The sequence below is a fragment of the Trichoplax adhaerens genome, genomic scaffold (assembly GCF_000150275.1).
Source record: "Trichoplax adhaerens TRIADscaffold_15 genomic scaffold, whole genome shotgun sequence".
Classification (NCBI taxonomy): Eukaryota; Metazoa; Placozoa; class Uniplacotomia; order Trichoplacea; family Trichoplacidae; genus Trichoplax; species Trichoplax adhaerens.
The window spans coordinates 948,317-970,432 of NW_002060957.1; the positions used below are offsets into that span (position 1 = coordinate 948,317).

The 22,116-nt window shown below is 35.1% G+C and overlaps 3 protein-coding genes across 3 annotated transcripts; 1 reads left to right on the forward strand and 2 right to left on the reverse strand.

The window, feature by feature from the left end:
* Positions 1-541: 541 nt before the first annotated feature.
* Positions 542-3,302, reverse strand: TRIADDRAFT_36550 (expressed hypothetical protein; the record flags this gene model as incomplete). The annotated part of the gene is made up of 8 exons (XM_002116439.1): positions 542-766; positions 1,003-1,070; positions 1,437-1,499; positions 1,584-1,646; positions 1,809-1,869; positions 2,024-2,132; positions 2,370-2,495; positions 3,223-3,302. 8 exons carry the CDS (start codon positions 3,300-3,302, stop codon positions 680-682), a joined length of 657 nt encoding a protein of 218 aa, XP_002116475.1. The 3' UTR covers positions 542-679.
* Positions 3,303-4,572: 1,270 nt separating this feature from the next.
* Positions 4,573-11,920, forward strand: TRIADDRAFT_60429 (uncharacterized protein; the record flags this gene model as incomplete). The annotated part of the gene is made up of 27 exons (XM_002116345.1): positions 4,573-4,804; positions 5,205-5,321; positions 5,635-5,753; positions 6,259-6,441; positions 6,556-6,620; positions 6,717-6,802; positions 6,897-6,961; positions 7,093-7,212; positions 7,274-7,432; positions 7,525-7,626; positions 8,109-8,334; positions 8,614-8,666; positions 8,740-8,832; positions 8,923-9,069; positions 9,151-9,221; positions 9,354-9,431; positions 9,565-9,661; positions 9,797-9,908; positions 10,013-10,098; positions 10,210-10,308; positions 10,407-10,478; positions 10,590-10,693; positions 10,829-10,922; positions 11,095-11,258; positions 11,358-11,460; positions 11,549-11,661; positions 11,791-11,920. 27 exons carry the CDS (start codon positions 4,573-4,575, stop codon positions 11,918-11,920), a joined length of 3,090 nt encoding a protein of 1,029 aa, XP_002116381.1.
* Positions 11,921-13,810: 1,890 nt separating this feature from the next.
* On the reverse strand, positions 13,811-16,351 carry TRIADDRAFT_30973 (uncharacterized protein; the record flags this gene model as incomplete). Its single annotated transcript, XM_002116440.1, has 6 exons — positions 13,811-13,941; positions 14,201-14,276; positions 14,615-14,703; positions 15,016-15,069; positions 15,214-15,359; positions 16,284-16,351. The coding sequence occupies 6 exons, from the start codon at positions 16,349-16,351 to the stop codon at positions 13,811-13,813; spliced, it is 564 nt and encodes a 187-aa protein (XP_002116476.1).
* Positions 16,352-22,116: the final 5,765 nt, after the last annotated feature.

Below are 22,116 nucleotides of genomic sequence, written 5' to 3' on the forward strand. Positions count from 1 at the left end.
ATAGTAGATAACTCTTGTGTAGGGTACCTTAGATTGAAAATTAACGTCTATTGCTTACGCTATGAACTACTAGATATAGCTAGTAGTTCGAAGGTTACGTTTATCTTTGTTTTGCGCAGGTAGGACGCACATACATAAATAAGCCTGTGCTAAGTATCAAGTTGATGTTTAAATAGTAGAACTACGTTAAGATGGCGTTGTGCTGTAATTTAATACAGGGTGAAGCAAGGCGAATAAGTTCTATGTTAAAGAAGAATTTGAAGCCTAGCGAAGCCAATGATATCATAGCGAAAATTAAACGGCTACCAACAGACTGTACAAAGAGTCTTCGTGGGAAGGAGCTTTTTCATCGAGTGGCATTGCTAAAGGCAGAATTGACTACTGATTCAACTTCGTAGTAGATATGATTAAGTTAAGGATTTGTAAAAATTTTTTGGGATTTAGGGTTATGTTGCAAATTTTATCATTATACAGCAAGAAGGCTAAAGTAAATTAAACGTGACTCTACTGGTAGAAAAAATAGTTCGTTGTTGTTTATAAGATTGATTTAAAGGTTTATTCCTTTCAAGTTTCACATATGAAAAGTCTACTGATTCAACGAAATTACAAGCTATAGCATTAGCAAATGCATAGATGATAAATCGTCATATCGTTTGAATCTAAGACATCGGTAACAGTATTATATTTTATTGAAAGCTGCAATATCCATTGATTGGACTAAATCTTCGATGGCTGTAATTTGTTCTTCCAAGAAGTCCGTACTAATCTATTAATTATAAAGTATTAAAAAAATTCCAATCATGTATATGGTTACAATTGTGCTCATCTGTTTTATCATATGTAATTAATCTCGATAAGAGCTTAAAAATTAATGTTTTGCCCCATCAATGAAGACAGTCGTAGCGTTGTAACTACTTGGTAAATACAAGCGATTTTAATCTACTATTTCAGCTTAGAAATTGCAATTACTGTACGTATGTTGTGAATAAACTCAGATTTTACCTTGTCGTCTTCAATAACAGCAGCAATTTGTAATTTGTTAATACCGTACCCAACAGGCTTAAGTTTAGCTATGGAGAACATATAATGTGATAAATGAATGCATTGTTTGTGACACGTAACACAGTACCCATTATTTGCATATACTGAATACATGTATACTTTAGGAAAAAGTTCGACTTGGTATGAAGTATTATTGACAAGATACAAATAGCAATATCATTATAAGTACAGTTTCTACTAATATTTATCAAAAGCACACTATACTATCTGGATTAAAATATCTTGTTGTCAACTACCGATCGTTATTGATTACGGTAACTGATAAAGTCTAAAAGGCAATAGAAAGTAGGCTATTACTAGATTTTGCCTAAAAGTCTTTAAAAACTATCACATAATTGAGTCTATTAATCAATTTCCACTAATTATATACTTACACGCTCCCCAGACTAGACCATCTGCTTCAATAGCGCGAACTTGTTTTTCCATCTCCTGCATGTCTAAAATGATAGAATATGAAATTGTGAAGTCTCAATCTGTCAAGAAGCTAAGCGTTAATATGCCTCCGATTATAGAAATCCTACCAGTTTCGTCATCCCATGGTTTCACATCTAGTAACAAGCTAGATTTGGCAATTACAGCTGCCTCTGAAATGGACGATGTAGAAAGCGGTGTTAAACCATTAAGAATAATACTATTTAGAGTCTATATATTACCATCTATTTGTTAAGAGATAAGAAATATCTGTAATCTAAGCTGAAAATGGGATGTTGGTAGAATTATGGGCTTTATATGAGTTCATGACATACTTTTTGCTTTCTTGGCTTGATAACTCTCCACGCGTTGCTGCTTCAATTTTTCTTCTTCATCCTTGATAAACAATTATTACAATTTAATTGGCATACTGTGAATATTAAGTAGTCTTTCAAGAGTATCCTTCTCTTTGGTTGATAATCCAATGTTAAGGAATAAGTATGAAGATCACAGCTAGTAATTGGGTATAAATAGTAATCCGTAGACTTACTTCAGAATCAGATGCGAATAAATCGAATTCTTCATCGTCGTCTTTATTGTCCTCTGTTTCATTACCCGCAGGTCCATAGGAACTTAAGCTTTTCTTATCACCGGGAAATCTAATCAAGAACGATAATAATTGGTAGGTTAGGTATAGCAAAAGAGGCACGATGATACGTCCATTGATTCCTTTCAAAGAATCGAAATCAAGGCTGATGCAGTGTAATCGATTCTTTGCACAATTTAGCTACTGTACTAATATTGTGTTATGTAATGACGACAATAATGGTACCGTCTATCCCGTTGAGCGATGGCTACTTTACTATTTATTAAAAGCAACAGTAAGCAATACTTACGCTTTCCTTTCATTTGCATCGTATGATGAAATGTGACTGAACCAACGCAATGCATGATTCAATTTGTCAGAAGGTGCACCAGAAAGAGCAGCAAAGACTACACTATCAGCTTGAGATGGTACATAACTATGTAGACAAGGGGGAAAAAATCAAGACAATCCTCTTGATTAGTAAGATAGTAGCAATACAGTTGATCAGCACAATATCAATCATGATGAGTTGGTAGCAACGTTATTGCTATGGCAAGGCGACCTACGTCTACGCTATCGCATATCGACTAGACTACAGCATGTTCAAGTACCACCATGACGGCAATATTATTGTCAAAGCTATCGTCCACTTTCTATGTGTATGTACAGTACATCAATACAAGTAAACACATCGCATGCTAGAGTGCATGATAAGGGAAAAATCAATCATAAGTTAATCACGGTCCATCCAAGGAAAGCCATCAAGCCACAGCGACCATGTTGGTGCCACATCTAATGTCAATTGTGTCCATCACTCCATATCAGCGTGTAATGCAAATCAAGCATGTACGGGCGGTATCCAAGTAAAGCTATCTCGTAAGGAGTCTTAAGTAATCGCTAGTAGGATTGGTGGATTAGAAGACTTGTCCAAGCTTCTCGAACTGATTTCAACCGGTGATGATACGCGTATAAAGTTAATTGATTGAAGTTGTTGGTTGTCAAGGTTAAGCGTTGGCCGGTTGCTTGTTTCTATACTGTCTGTATAGGCAGGAGGGACTGGATGCCAATTTTAAAGTGATGATGGCTAGTACAGCTTGGGTTCTTATCATTCAACATTGTCAATCCTAAATATGAAAGGTTACTGTAGTAAATCGTTCCCTTACCCTTCAATATAGCTACGATCAGCCAAGTAATTATTTAATGAAGTTAAACCAGCTTCACTTTTTAAATCGGGGAAACCCATCACGTTGTTGGCGAATATTTGACGAGGGGTGGTCGCAATAAAGCCACGGTACAAAAGGAAGCCTAACGCGTAGTCTTGGTACAAATATACCGTAGAAGGGGTGGTGACGTCCAGTACAGACAGATGGACTTTTTCTTGCTCAATGAGGCCATCCAATATCCAAAGATGGCTACTTAGTATGCATCTTCTGCGTCTGTTTTCTAAATCACTGGTACTCGTTCTAATAACATCGACGATCTCATATCACTGTCTCCAAGTGGAACTTAGTAACAGATAATAAAATTTAGCGTAATATTACTTAATTTAGAAAAAATCAGTCACTTCAAAATGGACCATCTGCACATTCCACTACGGTCATCGTAATGAAGTAGTTGACACAATATTATTTTGGGACGAGAGGAGGTTGAAAATGTCTGTCCGTCCAAGAGTGATGGGACAGGGCAGGTCCCCAGGTCGTCTACTAGTGGTCCAAGGTACAGTACAGAGGCGAGTAGTAAGTACTGTACTACTAGAGTACTATGTACTGTATAGTACTGTACAGTAGCAAGGATTTCTGCACAGTACAAGTCCATGGTTCAAACACACACACACACAGTCTGTCTTGCGGTCTGTCTGTATGCTGCAATCTGTTCTTGTAGTTACTGTATGGACGAAGCCAGAACTGATCACTTACTTTAAAGTAACAAAATGAGCTGTTTCAGCGAAAGAAGCCGTAAAATAGAACAGCCTGTGCTGTATGCACAGTACACTGTACACCAATATGGAAGATTGGAAGAGAAAGCTCAACACTAGGGTTGTTCCGATACATACGATTTCAGTGGTCCATTCAGTACTGAATTCGCTTGCCACTGGCCTTACACTACTACTCGTAGTCCATCCTGTAGTACTCCAATTCGGCAAGGCTGGACGCCCGGACTACTGTACAGTGTACAGTACTACATACTGTATACTGTACTGTACACTGTACTGGCCGACATTGTCACACTTCGGGCCCACGTCCCACAAATCTCCTACTGTATAGTACAGTACAGTACAGTACAGTACAATACAGTACAGTGTACAGTGTAAAGTACTCTACACTGTACACTGTACAGTCGACAGTACTAGTACCCAGTGGTTGGGGATGCGGGACTAAACGTTCCCACTACTGGACATCGATTTGGAGAGAGAGAGAGAGAGAGAGTCATGGCGTTTTGCTTTATTGTGCATGCCATATTGGAGTCTTCTTAAATAGATTAAGGTAATTGTGTCTTTTTGTATTCATTGGACTATGGAAGAGATCAAGAATGATAGCAATCCATCGCAGCAACATCAGCATGGATGTCATGATCCAGTAAGAGAAGAGACCGTCGACAACAACGTTATGGAGGTCGCCGAGGTAGATACCGATGAAGAGTTTGCATCCAATCCTTTTAGCCAATTGTTTGAGTCATTACAACATGCTAAAACTGCTGCCAAAAGATTTAAGAACGCCACGGATTTGAAGGAAACCACTTTAATAGGTAAAGGCGAGATAAACTAGCTTTCACTTTGCCTTTCATCCTACTGTAGTAAGCATAATAGGACATTACATCAAGGTTCTTCATCCTGTTGGACTGTCCTGTACTGTACTCGTACTCTACGGTACAGGTGATCCATGGAAAACTACTACAGCAAGTGGATTTCTGAAACTAGAGTAGCTGCATGTTGTACATCTTTTATAGCGTGTGATTGTGTGTCTATGTCTCTCTCATCACTTGCTTCCTTACTAGTTGTAATGTCAAGCTGCTCAACCTTGACATTACAATCTTTCTTGCACAACTATACTGTACAATGTGGATCTATTGACAACAATTCACAATGATGTAATATTTGTAACATGGAAAGAATGGACTCATCTAACACTCATCTTCTTCATCGTAGGCCAAATGAAAATGAACCTTAAGGACTCAGCTGAACTTCTTCAACTTGATATCACCGCAGACGAATTAATTGTCAATGATATTCTACAACGAATTCTACTAGTGACTGCAGATAAACGTATGATAACAGTTGTTTACTACTTACAATTATTGTAGGCCTATGCTGTCCAATGTACAGCATACTGTACTGGAGTTGGTACTGTGATAGGTGTATTAGCTTAAGATGAAAACGAGCTACCTCAGTCCGACTAAGAATGAATAATTAATAGTAATCAATAAGTACAGTAATCATTCCATTTCAATACTGAACATGATAAAAATAATCTAGTAGCTCAATCTTTCGTATTAATAGACAAGTGTGATGAATTGCAAGGGTAATCTCAAGCATGATAGAAAAATTAGACTAACCCTCTTAATTCTTATTTTGCTAGATTTTTCAAAACGTGCTGATAAGATATCTGTAAAAATACCACAGACAATTGTGCTATTGCCATTAAGTAATGAGTTAACTGAAGACCGTTGCTGTTTGAACTTCGATATTGTCGATGAGGTAATGCTAAAATTGGGTACAATGCTAATGCAATAACTGTTGTACATTCATTCATTCGTGTAAGAAAATTGCTCGAATAGCAAAGATATAGAACGCCAGTGGTATAGAATACAAGGACATGTAGCTCTCCAATTAAAAATAGACTAGAATAAGAATGGACATAGTTTTATCAGTGACTATAAATATCATCAATCACCATTCATCATAAAATTATACAATGTCTATAGTATTAATTGCCATGGATAATGTATCAACATTCTAAATAGAATCATAGCCTTACAAGTGCATTGTGATGATACGTGCTAGTATTATTACTACGATACATATCCTGTATAACCATACACATTCCAAGATCGAAAACAATCTTAGTATGCTATTGAACGTAGTCATTACCATAGCACCTTGCTAGACACTGTCTTGCGTGTGTGCTCGTATTCAAAAGTACTTGACAGTTATACTGAATGGCAAAATCAACTAAATTCCAATCCAATTTCAATACTATTAGGCACTCATAGAACGTCTCAGTATGGCTGATATTCACCCAAATGTCATAACGTTTCGTCCCTCAAATAAAGCAAAAGATGACCAAAGCTATCGCGTCTCTTTAGCCCTAGTAGCTGAACCTAATCCTATTGTTTATTTATTCGAATGTCATCGTAGAGCTCGTTTAGTCTTACAAGAACAATCGGTAAATATGTGGCTGCATTACCTTGTTAATACAGCTTCCAACTCTTATGGAGTAAATAATAGTCTTGACTGACTATGACATAGCTAATCTTTTTCGATACTCTACTCAACGCAGGCAGATAATCAGTGTAGTAGACAAGCTGCAGAAAAATGCAAAGTTATCGTAGCGACATTTGTTGGGTAATATGAATTGTATTACTATCAATAATGAATTAATCAAATAATATTGATGAATATTATGTCATTGAGATATCATTTGCTTTTAATGTTTTACAGCTCTTGCTTACTAACACCTGATATTCTATCAGGTCAAGATACAAACAAGCAGTTCGACTCATTACTTACTGATAGGCAATACTCTGGTAAAATTCATTCATTACACTCGTATTCAAGTTAACATTTTCATTCTTATACAATTACCAACGCTATCGCTTGTTTCCATTATTTGCAATGTAGGAACGCCCGAATTGTACGAATTTTTGAAAGACATTCTAATTTCTTATCCAGACACAAATGACATTGTAAGGTCTTTAATGTTACAATTTTAAAATTAAAAATTACTCCAGGCATGCAAATATTATCCATACACCTTAATACGACATCGGAAGTTGGAAATGTTATCTTATGCATATATTTTGTTAAAAACTTCTAGGAACAGATCTTTCAATACAGCATTGCACCAATTTTTAATATTCAGAGCATTAAATATGAAGACATCCATCCTAAACTTATACGTCTGTGTAATTTTAGTCAACATGAGCACTTATTAAAGGTATTTAGAGCATTTCGTATGTTGGTTATAATTCTTGATAATAACTATAATGTCTTTATAGTTCTTAATAGAGTCAAGTCCTTGGCTTCCTAAGGGTTTAAACGTGACAGGAAAATCTTTCGAGCGGACTTTATTAGGCTCTCTGCTATGCTACAGCTCAATTGTTCCAGCCTTACCTTTATTACAAGGCTTCGGCTTTACAACCTTACATACCCTATCAGTAAGTTGAATTAAATGGCTATAGTAGCTAGTACATAGTAAAATTGAATAATATTGTAGTATTGAATTAACTAGGACGCTTTCTTTATATAGCCAGATTTCTCAAACCCAACCATGATGCGACCTGCTCAAGTAGAACATATCACTAGTTCTCTCCGAACTCAGAGGGAATACGTTCTAGAATTAATATTTACGGTAAATTACCCATCTTTTAAATACTGTATTGATCGACTGCATAATTGTAATGCATACTGTAAATTCTATATCTGTTAATATAAGCGTTTATCATTGTATTCATTTCATTTGTCCCTATTGCGCTAATCGTAGAATTCGTAATTACGAGGCATGCAGCATATCGTTAGTTTCTGCTATACGCCTATGATTATTCTATACAAACTTACGGTATATTAATGATTGTGCTCATAAACTATTGCATTATACGCTAACTTTATCTCCACCAAAAATCATTATTTACCAAGATATTTAAAACCTCTTTGAAAGTATCTGTGGAATGTCGTGGTCATATTTTAGATTGGATCTCCTTATGCCTCTTTCATAACAAGCTTAGATCGAGTGTAAGTACGCCTGGAATTTGAGCAGTTTCATTGATGAGTATTGAATCTATACTGGAAAGTGTTTATTGATTTACTAATATTTGCTATCATCTTTCTTTGTAGAGCGCATCACAAATGCATTTTCATGAATTAGCTGGTGACGCATTCTTTCTAAATTTATCTTCCATTCTTATGGAATTATGTGACCCTTTTATGATTATATCTTCCCCGAAACTTTTAAAAATTGACCCAGAAGCTTGCATAGCTAAAAGCAGCGTAACGCAAGCTCATGGCATTTTCAGGCTAAATCTTTATAATGAGACTAAATTAGCTGATCAGACTTCATCAGGTAAGGATTAAAGAATAGCGCTACTTTTATAACCAGCGTACACCTTTCCTCATGCAGCTATTGTTATAGATATGATTTTGCATTGTTTAGTAATTACATATCTTCTGATTATTTTTGAATAAAAGAGAACAATACCATTGAAAAGGATGGAGATTTTAGCTTTATTACTGAAATATTCTTTTTGACCCACAAAACTTTACATTTGGGTAATTATTAAGACCTTTCGATGTTTACATATCGAATTTATATGCTATTTAACTCTAACAAATGTCTATTTAGCGTTGCCTACCACAATTACTGTGTACAAAAATTTGATGGAACGCCTTGCAAAGGTTTTATATAAATTTTAGTATAATTATAATTAACGCCGCTTTAACTGTGTTCATATTCATATTTTCACATTAGTTGCAGAATATGGTAAGTACTCCAGAAGGGCTTGCCAATACGAATCTACGACAAGAATTTGAAGCTGGTGTTTCACAGCAACTTGCTATGAAGGTTCGAATTTTGACTCTTATATTAAAAAGCTTTATTACCCACTAGCTTTATCGAATTAATATTATCTTCTTACTTTTGCAATATTGATAGGCGCATGTTTTAGACCCCAAACTTTTGGAGCGCATACTGAATTTCTACAATGTAACGGCCGCCTGGGCTTTACAAATTTCTAATACCGACGGAAAACATTATAATCAAATCGATTTAAATCAAGAAATGTTATCTACTTCTATCGAGGTAACGTTAAAGTAACCTAATCTCTCTTTACATATCACTAAGAGATTATTGGTAGCTTTACAAATGATCTAATATTATTAGGTACCAAAGAAATTTGCCATGCTGCCGGAGTTCATTGTCGATAGTTTAACCCAATTTATCATCTTTCTTGGGTATATTTAATTTAATTTATATAGCTTACAATATGACTTTTAGTTTATGAATAATTCATCTTATCGTATTGCTAAAAAAGAATATATCGCACTATCAGATTGATTGACCCACTGATAAATACCTTTTGTTAGGCACTTTGCTCCGGAGATTCTAGAAATGCAATGCGCTAAGTTAGAACCCCTTGTTATCTTCATTACTGGTTTAATGGGGTAATGTACATTATACGTGCAATTATTAAAATGACACGTATAGAATAGATTCATTTTGCTATTAGCTTTTTTATGGTCTCTTCGCATTGCATAAAGAGACATAACTTGATATTGCTGATTGTCTTGATTCTAGAAGTTCAAAATTCGCCAAAAATCCTCATGTACGTGCTCAGTTAGCTGATGCTTTGGCTCGCTTAGTTCCTAATGATGCACATAAACGCATGTTAGAGGTTATTATTAATACAAATTGCGAAATTTATATAACTTGTCTCTTAACTCAGATACAGTCTCATATACTACTCAATGATTATTTAACAAAGTGAAAGATTAGTAAGGTGCACCACAAATTTTAACCTTAAATATAGCAAATTTTCTTGGAAAGTAAGCAAATTCAAGATAGTTTGGCACTAGCAGTCCTTAATGTTTACGTTGACATCGAAAAGACAGATAATTCCGTTGAATTTGAGCAAAAATTCAGTAGGTTTCTGGTATTAGCCTATTAAATTACGGCTACAACCTTCGAAGTCATAATGGTGCATTCCCTATTCATCGAGTAAACTATCTATCTATTTTTCTTACAGGTTATCGACATAATATCTACAATATTTTAGAATATTTGTGGACTGTTCCTGCTTACAAAGAAAAAATGATAAAACTTAGCGAAGAGGTTAGTGTAATGATCTTCAAGATAAGTTTTACAAATCATGGTACTGAATATTGTACAGTATTATAATTTGCACTTTAAGCTTATACAGGATACTTCCTTGTATTTTTTAAGGTAACTGTTGGAGAGCAAGGACTAAAAGACGTTATTTTTTTGCGATTTATTCATTTGCTTACCAACGATGCTGTCTTTCTACTCGATGAAGCACTAAGTGTATGCAAACTTTGATATTTTGTAAAGATGATTAATATTGTAATAGCAGTTTTAAAAATCATTTTATGACGCTATCTATCATTTATTTACATTCCCAGACTTTATCAGATATTAAGAAATTACAGGAGGAATTAGCAGATGAGGAACTTAGTAGCCAAGCCAGACGAGAGGTGAGATCTATAAGTTGATTATGTATAATATCGCTCTTTATGATTTTTCTTGTATTTCATTAATATTTGATGAGATTGATGTTAACAGTAAAAATGTTTCAATTTTGTTAGAAATTGCAACAACTAAGCTTTTCTAGCAGAATGGCTCGCTCGCTAAACATTCTTGGAAATCAAACTGTTAATGCCCTTACATTGTTAACACAAAGTATTGTTAGGTAATTATAGATAGATTCATTATACATTCGTAGTTGTGTTTTATTGAAAGCGTGCAAGAAAAGAAATTCATCACTCAATCTACTGCGACTTATAGTCGAATAGCTGTAGCTAATTGTTACTATTATTTTCATCAGACCTTTCACCGAAATTGGAATGGTGGATAGAATTGCTTCAATGTTAAACTACTTTTCTGTACGACTAGCTGGACCGAAACGCGGTACTTTCAAGGTTCTTCTTATCATATAATGTATTTCATCATTAGAGAATAAATATTAAATTGTATTGTAATTAATTGGAATTTTATCAGTTGAAATATGGCGAAATAGCAATATATAAATAGAGATGATTGAATGTGAGGTTTCTGTACCTTTATAACTGTCTATCTTACTATTATCAAAAGGTGAAAGATTTTTCCGAATTTCATTTTAAGCCCGATCAACTTATTTGCAATATTGCACTGATTTACACGCAATTGGGCCAATCGGAGAGCTTTTGTAAAGCGATAACGGAAGATGAAAGAAGCTATACGCCACAACTGTTTTACCAGATAGAGCGAGTTTTAAAGTATATTTGACTAATAGGCTAATTATATATTTTATAACGTGTAAGAATATTTTCAGGTGGTTTTTTGGCTACAATATGAATATAATTTGTTTCTTTTAGTAAATTGGCTCGACTAGATATTGTATCAGAATTTAAAGAATTACACGACAAAGTTACCAAATTTGCAGCTGAGAAGAAGGAAATTGAGGAGGCTATGCCCGAAGTAAGCAGTTTCTGTTTTCTTATTGGTTTACTCTTTTATGAAAGCTGAACCAAAAATTAATATCGATAATACCATATTTATTACTTAGCCTCCTGAAGAGTTTTTGGATCCGATAATGAATACATTAATGGTTAATCCGGTAATATTACCTACGTCTGGAAAAATTATGGATAAGGCAACAATCACGCGGCACTTATTTAGGTAATTTCTTTTTGATGATACTATGTATAGCTCATTCTACAATGCTCTTAACGCCTAACAAAAATGATCAAGATACTGAATTAAAAATTGCCAGTATGTTGTAATGTGGCCTATGTAATCTCTTCGTAGTAGTCAGAATGATCCATTTAACAGACTGCCGTTGCAGCTGGATGATCTAGTTCCGCATCAGGAGCTCAAAGAACGAATAGAGCAGTGGCTAAGAGATAACAAGATAATATTACCGGATCAAAATGATTAGTACTCTTTTTAATACAACGAAAATACTCGTATGTTAAAATCATCAGTGACGAACAACGGAATAATGTAAATTTATCGTTATATGATTTTTGTTTTCTGAAAGCATAATAGATTAATATGTTATGATTAATATTATTACCATCTATATGATTTTATCTTAAATTTAAATTGAGAATTACATTATACACTTACGCATTGTCGTTTGACCCTTCGATCGTTATATGTGATTTCATAAAATAATAATTTTGAATTATACGAAATGAGATTAATTTCTATGATACACTGTAGGGCAGAATTGATTTCATTGATACCTATGTACGGAACATTATAATAGTAATATAATATGCATACACGTATAAATAATTGGTGAAGCTATAATTTCCCGCTGTTATTTCCATAATCTTAATCGGCACTTGACATTAAATGATTTTACACATTCTACAGGATATTGAAATTTTGGGGTCGATTAATTTGAAAATTTTAAACAGTTCTTTATGTGCCACTAAATATTAACATGAAGGAAATTGCAGCAGCACCCATCTACTTGTTTCTTATGAGTCATATGTCATTGCATGGAGTATAAGTGCAATTTCATTTTGCTCTGTAACATGCTAATGGAATATACGTACTTTAAGGTGTATGAGAGTACTAGTTTCGTCATCTTTTACTTATTTATGTCAATGTAGAGGATAAAAATGTAGTTGAATGGCGTAGATTAATAAAAGGGTTGAAAGATAGGGCAGCAATTACCACATACAATTTCGATTCTAACGTTCAATTTGGCCAGTATGCAAGAGATGTACAGTAATTGGATAGATTAGGTTAGTTAATTCCAGTTTGATGGTAGTGTAGGGTTGGCTCAGTTAACGTATCCATGAGTGTACCTTTTATGGTGTTAACCTATCGATTTCGAGGCATATTGATTTTATCTATTTATTGTTAAACTGTTCGCATTAAATGTCGGATGCATCATGAGATACATGTAAGTTTGAAATCATGCTCTTTCACATCTATAGATCACATCAGTGACTATTCGAAACAAGAAAGGTCCCTGATTACATCTACTCTGTCACACCTATAATACACAAGGCATAGAATAAAAACTGAATCCGGTAAAATTTTATTTTCAAGATTCCTAAATTCAATTCAGTAATTGGAACAGTATCTAAACGAACCGACGGCACATTAACTGCAAAGAGACGGTGTGCAATATACATCCATGTATGGCCATATGAACGCTAATTTGCTAGCTACAGTAATTCACACATGTAACATTAAAATTATCCAAAGTTGCAAAGTAATCGAAAGGAAATTAAAGCAACGAAGTCAAGGTAACCAAACATTAATGGATCGCAGATATAAACTGCTATTTCTCCAATATTTACAGTAGATGCCTTGATTCAAAGATGAGATGGTAATGTTATGAAGTGCAGTACACGTACTTGTATACAGTACTGATAGGACTCGATCATTCAAAGGATACGTGTACTGCAGTAAGGTTATCACAAACTCATTTGAGTAGTAACAGTGCTGATACTAAAATTTGATATATTTAGTGAATTCTAGATTGATGCATCTGAACATTGCAACTGGCATTAACACACTACTCAAAAAAATCGATGCAATATTGCGTTGATGACGTAGATTGGCTCATGATATAGTTTCACATATAATCACATTAATTGCAAATTCGTACTAAATTATAATAGAATAATTTTATCATATGAGGTAACAAAAAATATTTTTACGCGCACAATAAAAATTTCAATTAACCCTTTGCATATTTTAAATATACATTATGAAAAGGTCATATCATGAATCTTGCTTTACTACTTGTTGAAGTAACGGGAGCCTTTAGTGGATTGCCTATACTTTAGAGGTTACTACGTTACTACGAGAGAAATTTGACGCCACCACTGTTATCATTGTCGTTGGGCTGGATATCAAACATAACGGCTTTTCCTTTCTTCTCTAGCACTCGTAACGCACGCTTTAATACCCAAGTTTCTATCTCATAAAATTCTAGCCAGGTTTAGAAAATAACAAGGAATAGTTTAGTAACAATCATTTCACTTTGCAGATTTGGTATACAGTATACGCATACAGTGTATGTCATACAACTGAGCGCATTAAAATATGTATTGATACAATACTGTAGTATAATTTTATTACAGCAATGCACAATTTTAGTTACAGTTACGAATGGATCATCATTTTATCCATAGGATAAACAGGAATAGTACAGTAGCTCTTGAAATAATTAAGATAGATGATATCGTACCTTCCTTCTTTACATCGTTGCCTAACTGTAATTCGTATAAGGTGCAAACTGTATTTGTCATACCGCTGCGTTCAGCCTAATAGAATTGTTAATTAATACCACGAAGATAGTAATCAGTAATAATGCATAGCAATAGCGAAACTTTATCAGGAAGATAATTTCATTGCAAATACTTCTAATTTAATATCCTTGCGGTTAATATACATTCGTCTAGTATAAACCGATATTGGCTGTAACATTACAACTACCAGATGTAATTTAAAATAATGACGATATGTATGCTCAGTATGGACTATATTAATAAGTAACGATAACAGATAAAGGCAATGTGCTAAATGATCTGTTAAAAGTATACTTTTTTTCATCTACTTACTGTTTAATATGATAGTATATCTATGGATTGATGATACTCACCCAATTGAAGATCAGTTTAGCCCACTCTTCCGCCGATCTCCACATTAATAAAGCTCTAGACATTTTCTTATCTTGCCATTCCAGTAAGCCTGCAAAGCATGAGCCATACGAATCACTACAATTTGTCTACTCTGATTACCAACTGTAGTATATGGTAGTTATTATGCTGTAAATGCTAGATAAATGAATGCATGGCTGCATACCATTCACTTAATTACAAGTATATCGTATGATAATTGATGATTGTCCTTCATCACTGGCTAGTATTTTAACCATAATTACTGTAATGGACATTCTAGACGCATGATCTTCGTGTCTCAAGACAGTGTATTTGAAGTGAAGGCCAAGTCATCCGACCGTAAGCGAAAAAGTTTCGCTGATGTTTAATTAAATATACTAACCTTTATCTTTCAGAGCGTTTAGCACTAGATAGACACCATCGATTGGTAGTTTTCCTTAATTACTGTTAAAGAAATAGATTGCATCGATATAGCGTTGAAAGTGATCGATCTTTCTATTAGTCAACTAATTAACTTCAAATGCTGTTCTAGTTCTGTATTGCTTACATTAATTAATGGCTATAAATTTAGAAAGGATACGTTTGATTTTAGCATTATGAAATAAAGGACTAGACAGTGACTCTTGGACATCGATCGCGTATGATTTAATATGCTTTTGATAGTCTAACACCAGTTCACACCAGGCTTGAATTTGTTTGGTTTGAGTTTCAACATTTGGCTGAATCCTACATGATATAAAATGTCATCAGTTTACTTTTCAAATCCAGTACTTGTACGTAACAGTTACCTCTAAAATCACTTTCAATGGATATACTGGTATAATAAATTACTAGTAGTACCAAATTTGATGATGAAATGATATATCCAAACTACAGTATATCATTTTTATTCACGCATATGTCCTATTGTACAATAAAAAGTGGCATAACACGAAAGAAATTGGACTCAAAGCGTTGGATCTTGTGGATCGTGATAAGTGGTATTAGTAAGTATTGGACAGGCAATCAACTTCTTTGAGTACAGACTATCCACTACAATTACTTCTATCCGAGATAGGTTGCAATTTCAAGGTTAATCATGGTACTGTAGTGTTGGTAGAACGTACAAGATCGATGCCAGTGATGGCTAGTACTATTTTGATCAGTGAATCCAATAAGGCAGACAAGTAATCGACTTCTCTAGTGATACTAAATGATGGATCGTTTTTGCGTATATGCGTGTAAGCGAGTAGTTTATAGGTTAGAAATCCCAGTTTGAATGGTGTATCAGAATAATATAGGCAATTTTGCTGAGCATTAGATAAAGTGGTATGCTATAGTATACTTTGTAGGGCATTTTATCACCTCATAAATGTACAGTATGAGTTGATTTTACTGTACTGAAGAGTAGAATGATCGCCAGACCTGATCCTTGAAATGACAAAAACTACAGGAAGGAAGTAATATTACACGCACGTATCTACAAAGCAAACTAAAGCTGAGTCGATTGTGATGCTGATGAACTAGAAGAGCAGTGATAATAAGCAATTCTTGAAGTTTCATAGCACTCCATAACAGTTTATTTTTGACTCGTTCATTAGTCTAGAAGACAACATTCAAATTGGGTCATGGGCATACTGCTGTCCATCGATCTCACAACAAGACACTTACGTAAAGAATGGCGGAAAGTCGTATTGCCATGGCCATTGAAAATTGGCTAATTGCTTAGCAGTCGTCATGATCACCAATAGTTCAATGGTATTCTAACTTGACTTGGAGACTTGGCAGTGGTTTCAAGTCGCAGAATAGGAAGAAAATGGAGTCGAATGATGGATTTTACGCTACTGTTGGAGCCAGTCCGACTTCAAAGTGGCATCTCGCTTGTCCGATGCAAGCCGTAAATCTGCTGTATCATACAGTACTGTTCATTGCATACTACAGTATCATCGAGCCGGTATGCAGTTGATGGACATATTGGACACCACCTCAACAAGGGACTGCAGTATGGCAGGACCATGGACGACGACCAATAATTTAGAGCAGAACAGACTTTGCAAATTTCTCTACATTATATACAACATGCCGTTAAAAATAGAGAAGACACAGTCTATTCCATCTTGGATAACTTATAGAACCAATAGCTTGTTTGATATTGGTTAAAAGTCCCTGGTATAACCCATAGAGTTAGTTCGTTTTTGAATCTCGATCTAGGTTGGGAAATTTTTTTTTCCTAATATTTCTTGACTTGCGGATTATTTTACCTCCATAACCTACGTTTGGTTAGTCACTAAAATAAATAACTCATCCATGAATATACAGTGTAGTGGCACAGTCTTGTATATTATTAGTCACTGGATAACCTACAGAACCAATGACTTGTTGGATATTTGTTAAAAGTCCCTGGTATAACCCATAGAGTTCGTTTTTGAACCTAGATTGGAAAATTTTTTTTGCTTACGGGCTATTTTACCTCCATAACCTACAGTTGCTTAGTCGCTAAAATAAATAATTCATCTATGAATATTCGTACAGTGTAGTGACACAGTCTTCTATTTTTAAATAGAGATCGTTTTTTAATCTTGATCTAGATAGGGAAATTTTATTTTTATAATATTTCTTGACTTACGAGTTATTTTACCTCCATAGCCCACGTTTGGTTAGTCACTAAAATAAATAACTCATTCATGAATATACAGTGTAGTGGCACAGTCTTGTGTATTTTTAGTCATTGGATAACCCATAGAACCAATGGCTTCTTAGATATTTGTTAAAAGTCTTTGGTATAACCCATGGAGTTCGTTTTTGAATCTCGATCTAGGTTGGAAAGTTTTTTTTATAATTTTTTTGCTTACGGGTTATTTTACCTCCATAACCTACAGTTGGTTAGTCGCTAAAATAAATAGTTCATTCAAGAATATTTGTACAGTATAGTAATACTATCTTCTATTTTTAGATAGAGTTCGTTTTTTAATTTCGATCTAGATTGGGAAATTTTTTTTTCATAATATTTCTTGACTTGCGGGTTATTTTACCTCCATAACCTACGTTTGGTTAGTTACTAAAATAAATCGTTCATAAACATACAGTGCAGGGACACAGTCTTGTATATTTTTAGTCATTGGATAACCTATAGAACCGATGACTTGTTGGATATTTGTTAAAAGTCTTTGGTATAACCCATAGAGTTCATTTTTGAATCTCGATCTCGATTTTGGAAAATTTTTTTATTACTTACGGGTTATTTTACCTCCATAACCTACATATAGTTCATTTTCACTAAAATAAATAATTCTTTCATGAATAGAGTCAACTGTCTTAAATATTTTTAGTCATTGAATAACCTATAGAACCAATGATTTATAGGATATTTGTTAAAAGTCCATGGTATAACCATAGAGTTTGTCTTTTAATCTCGATCTCGATTGGGAAATTTTTTTTTCATAATATTTCTTTACTTGCGGGTTATTGCACCTCTATAACCTATATAGTAGGTCGGTCACTAAAATAAATAATTCATTGATGAATGTAGTGATACAGTCTTATATATTTTTAGTCATTGGATAACCCATACAACCAATGACTTGTTGGATATTTGTTCAAAGTCTCTGGTATAACCCATAGAGTTCGTTTTTGAATCTCGATCTAAATTGGAAATTTTTTTTTATTATTTTTTTGAATTACGGGTTATTTCACCTCCATAACCTACAGTTAGCTAGTCACTAACATAAATCATTCATTCATGACTATACAGTGTAGTGATACAGTCTTCTATTTTAGTCATTGGATAACCTATACAACCAATGACTTGTTGGGTATCTGTTAAAAGTTCCTAGTATAACCCGTAGAGTTCGTCTTTTAATCTGGATCTAGATTAGGGAATTCTTTTTTATCCTTATTTTTTACTTACGGGTTATTTTACCTCCATAACCTACAGTTAGTTAATCACTAAAATAAATAATTCATTCATTCATAGTAATGGCTCATTGATCGTAGAGTTAGTTCATGGAGTGAAATTAAATAGTGAGTACTATAGACCATCACGGCAGAAATGTCATCTTGTAGAAGTGTTACAGTATATCACACTAGGTAAGCTGCAATGCTGCATTTTGGTGATCACTAAGTAGTCGGCCGCTCGCATGCTATCCCAGTAGCTACTTCTACTTTCCTACCAATTGAATGAAGAGTATAAAAGAATGAATAACTTAATGGGCCCAAAGCGATTTACTAATGTAAAATAGATTCTGTAGTCTGTACTGTATAAATATTAATGTTCATCGTGCAATAGTTCTAACGTAATTGACAAGTATCACAGTTCTATAGGACAGTGCCATATCTAGTAGTAGGGACAAACTACTGTCATCAAGTAGCCATCACAGTAAAATAATATGCAAGCTTATCATTTCTTGCTCATTCTTCTATATGGTAGTAATGAAAGTAAAAGAGAGAAATGATTTTAACAAGGACTAATGGAGTACTGCAAGTCCACTCAGTTATACATAAACTGTCATAGTATTGACTAATAAGTAAATTAAGAACGTAGTTTAGCAACCGATTCCGATATGTTGTTGGCGCAAGCTGCTCAGTATAAGTTATAACTAATGTTATAACTTATATTATAACCCGTACATAGTACAGTACTACGTACAGGCGTACGGTAAAACAAGGACTAGTATCTTAGCAATTCCCGCATTATTAATGTTGGTACATGTACATTTCTTGTTGAGCAATCACAGAATATGACATCCATTTTGCCCTACTGTCATGAACCATGAAAGCATCACTTGTCATAGTTTATGATAGTATTTTGGCAGGCAGCATAGTATATAAAATGTAAATTTTAGACTTCCACCTGACATTCCTCGTCGATTAATAAATGTCTACATCAGTGCACTAAGCCATAGCCCATTTCATGCCTACAGTCCATTTTGAGAGTCAAGTGCCAGAGCCCTATTCGAGGCGATTTAAGAGCGAATTCCACAGTACAAGAGGATAGCATGCACCGTTTTACTTGATAGAAATGGAATATTGATGGCATGCACGATTGCACTAGATTGAAATGGAATAATTGTGAACTGCAGGTTGAAATTTTTCAGCATGTGTCAACATGTCCATTGCATGTGTACTATCCGTTTTGAGAGTCAAGTGCTAGAGCCCCATTAATAAATGCGTTTTGAGAGCAAATTCAATAGCACAAGAATTTCACTTGATCGAAATGGAGTTTTTGTAAACTGGAAGTTGAAACTGTTCAACATGTTTCAACATTTGCATTGGATGTGTATTATCTGTTTTGAGAGACAGGGGCTAGAGCCCTATTGGATACCAAATGATAGCTAAATGATACCAAATATATCTCTAAATGATCTATTATAATCGTAAATTATATAATCTATAAATGTATCATTTGGTATCATGTAGAGAGCAGATTCAATAGCTCGAGAATTTCACTTGATCGAAATGGAGTATTTGTGAACTGCAAGTTGAAACTTTTTCAACATGTTTCAGCATGTGTTCTATCTGTTTTGAGAGTCAAGTGCTAGAGCCCCCACCCCCATTGGAGGCATTTCGAAAGCACAGGAGGATGGCATGCACCACTTCACTTGATCAAAATGGAGTATCTGTAAACTGCAAGTTGAAATTTTTTTAATATGTCTCAACATTTGCATTGCATGTGTACTATCTGTTTTGGAAGTCAAGTGCTAGAGTCCCATTAGAGGCAATTTGAGAACAAATGTGTACTATCTGTTTTGAGAGCCAAGTACTAGAGCCCCATTGGAGGCAATTGGAGAGCAAATTCGACAGCACAAGAGGATGGCATGCACCACTTCACCTGACCGAAATGGAGTATTTGTGAGCTGCAAGTTGAAACTTTTCAACATGTTTCAACATTTGCATTGCATGCGTACTATCTGTTTTGAGAGTCAAGTACTAGAGCCCCATTGGAGAGCAAATTGGACAACACAAGAGGATGGCAAGCGCCATTTCACTTGATTGAAATGGAGTATTTGTAAACTGCAAGTTGAAACTTTTCAACATGTTTCAACATTTGCATTGCATGCGTACTATCAGTTTGAGAGTCAAGTACTAGAGCCCCATTAGAGGCAATTGGAGAGCAAATTGGACAGCACAAGAGGATGGCAAGCGCCATTTCACTTGATCGAAATGGAGTATTTGTAAACTGCAAGTTGAAACTTTTCAACATTTGCATTGCATGCGTACTATCAGTTTGAGAGTCAAGTACTAGAGCCCCATTAGAGGCAATTGGAGAGCAAACTGGACAGCACAAGAGGATGGCAAGCGCCATTTCACTTGATTGAAATGGAGTATTTGTAAACTGCAAGTTGAAACTTTTCAACATTTGCATTGCATGCGTACTATCAGTTTGAGAGTCAAGTACTAGAGCCCCATTAGAGGCAATTGGAGAGCAAATTGGACAGCACAAGAGGATGGCAAGCGCCATTTCACTTGATCGAAATGGAGTATTTGTAAACTGCAAGTTGAAACTTTTCAACATTTGCATTGCATGCGTACTATCAGTTTGAGAGTCAAGTACTAGAGCCCCATCAGAGGCAATTGGAGAGCAAATTGGACAGCACAAGAGGATGGCAAGCGCCATTTCACTTGATTGAAATGGAGTATTTGTAAACTGCAAGTTGAAACTTTTCAACATGTTTCAACATTTGCATTGCATGCGTACTATCAGTTTTGAGAGCCAAGTACTAGAGCCCCATTAGAGGCAATTGGAGAGCAAATTCGACAGCACAAGAGGATGGCAAGCGCCATTTCACTTGATCGAAATGGAGTATTTGTGAAAGTGGAAGTTGCAATTTTTGAAAGCGAGTGAAAGTGGAGAGAACAGCGTCAAATGACGTCAGCGTGAGACATGCGCTGTTGTGGCTTTCATCACTTGCATGACGTATCTGTAGAGTGTAGAGTGTAGAGTGTACAGTGTAGAGTGTACAGTGTAGAGCACTCTGGCCACCTTCAGTCAGTATTGTTTTTGGCTCCTTTCTGCAGGTTGGATAGTACTGTAGATTTCATTGGTTTTGACTGAGGGCAGAATCGCGCGCACGACACTAACTCAACTTGCAATGGCAACGAGTCGAATTGGAGTAGACCCACTCAAACCACCCGCTACACCATAGAATTGGAGAGAGTGGAGTAGCGATGCGTAGATTTGCCCAAGGCCATGATGGTGCGCATGCGTGGCAGTGGAAGGCAAAGAGTCTTTTTGCAGCGCGGTTTTTGTTCAACGAAAAGGGGACAAAATCTGCTGTGGAAAGTCTGTGCAAAAGAGAAACAAGTCTCTATCGGTGAATAACTGCTGTCAAAATCAGCATTTAAACATTTTTATTCAACTGAAATAGAAGCATTTTGACAGTGTATTTTCATGTTGTAGGAAATATCGTGAGATTGTCCACTTTTTGAAGTCGTTTTTGTTCAGCAAGACTTTGTTGTAACGTGGAGTTTCAACGATATCCAAGTACAGCGGTTGGGCTAGCACATT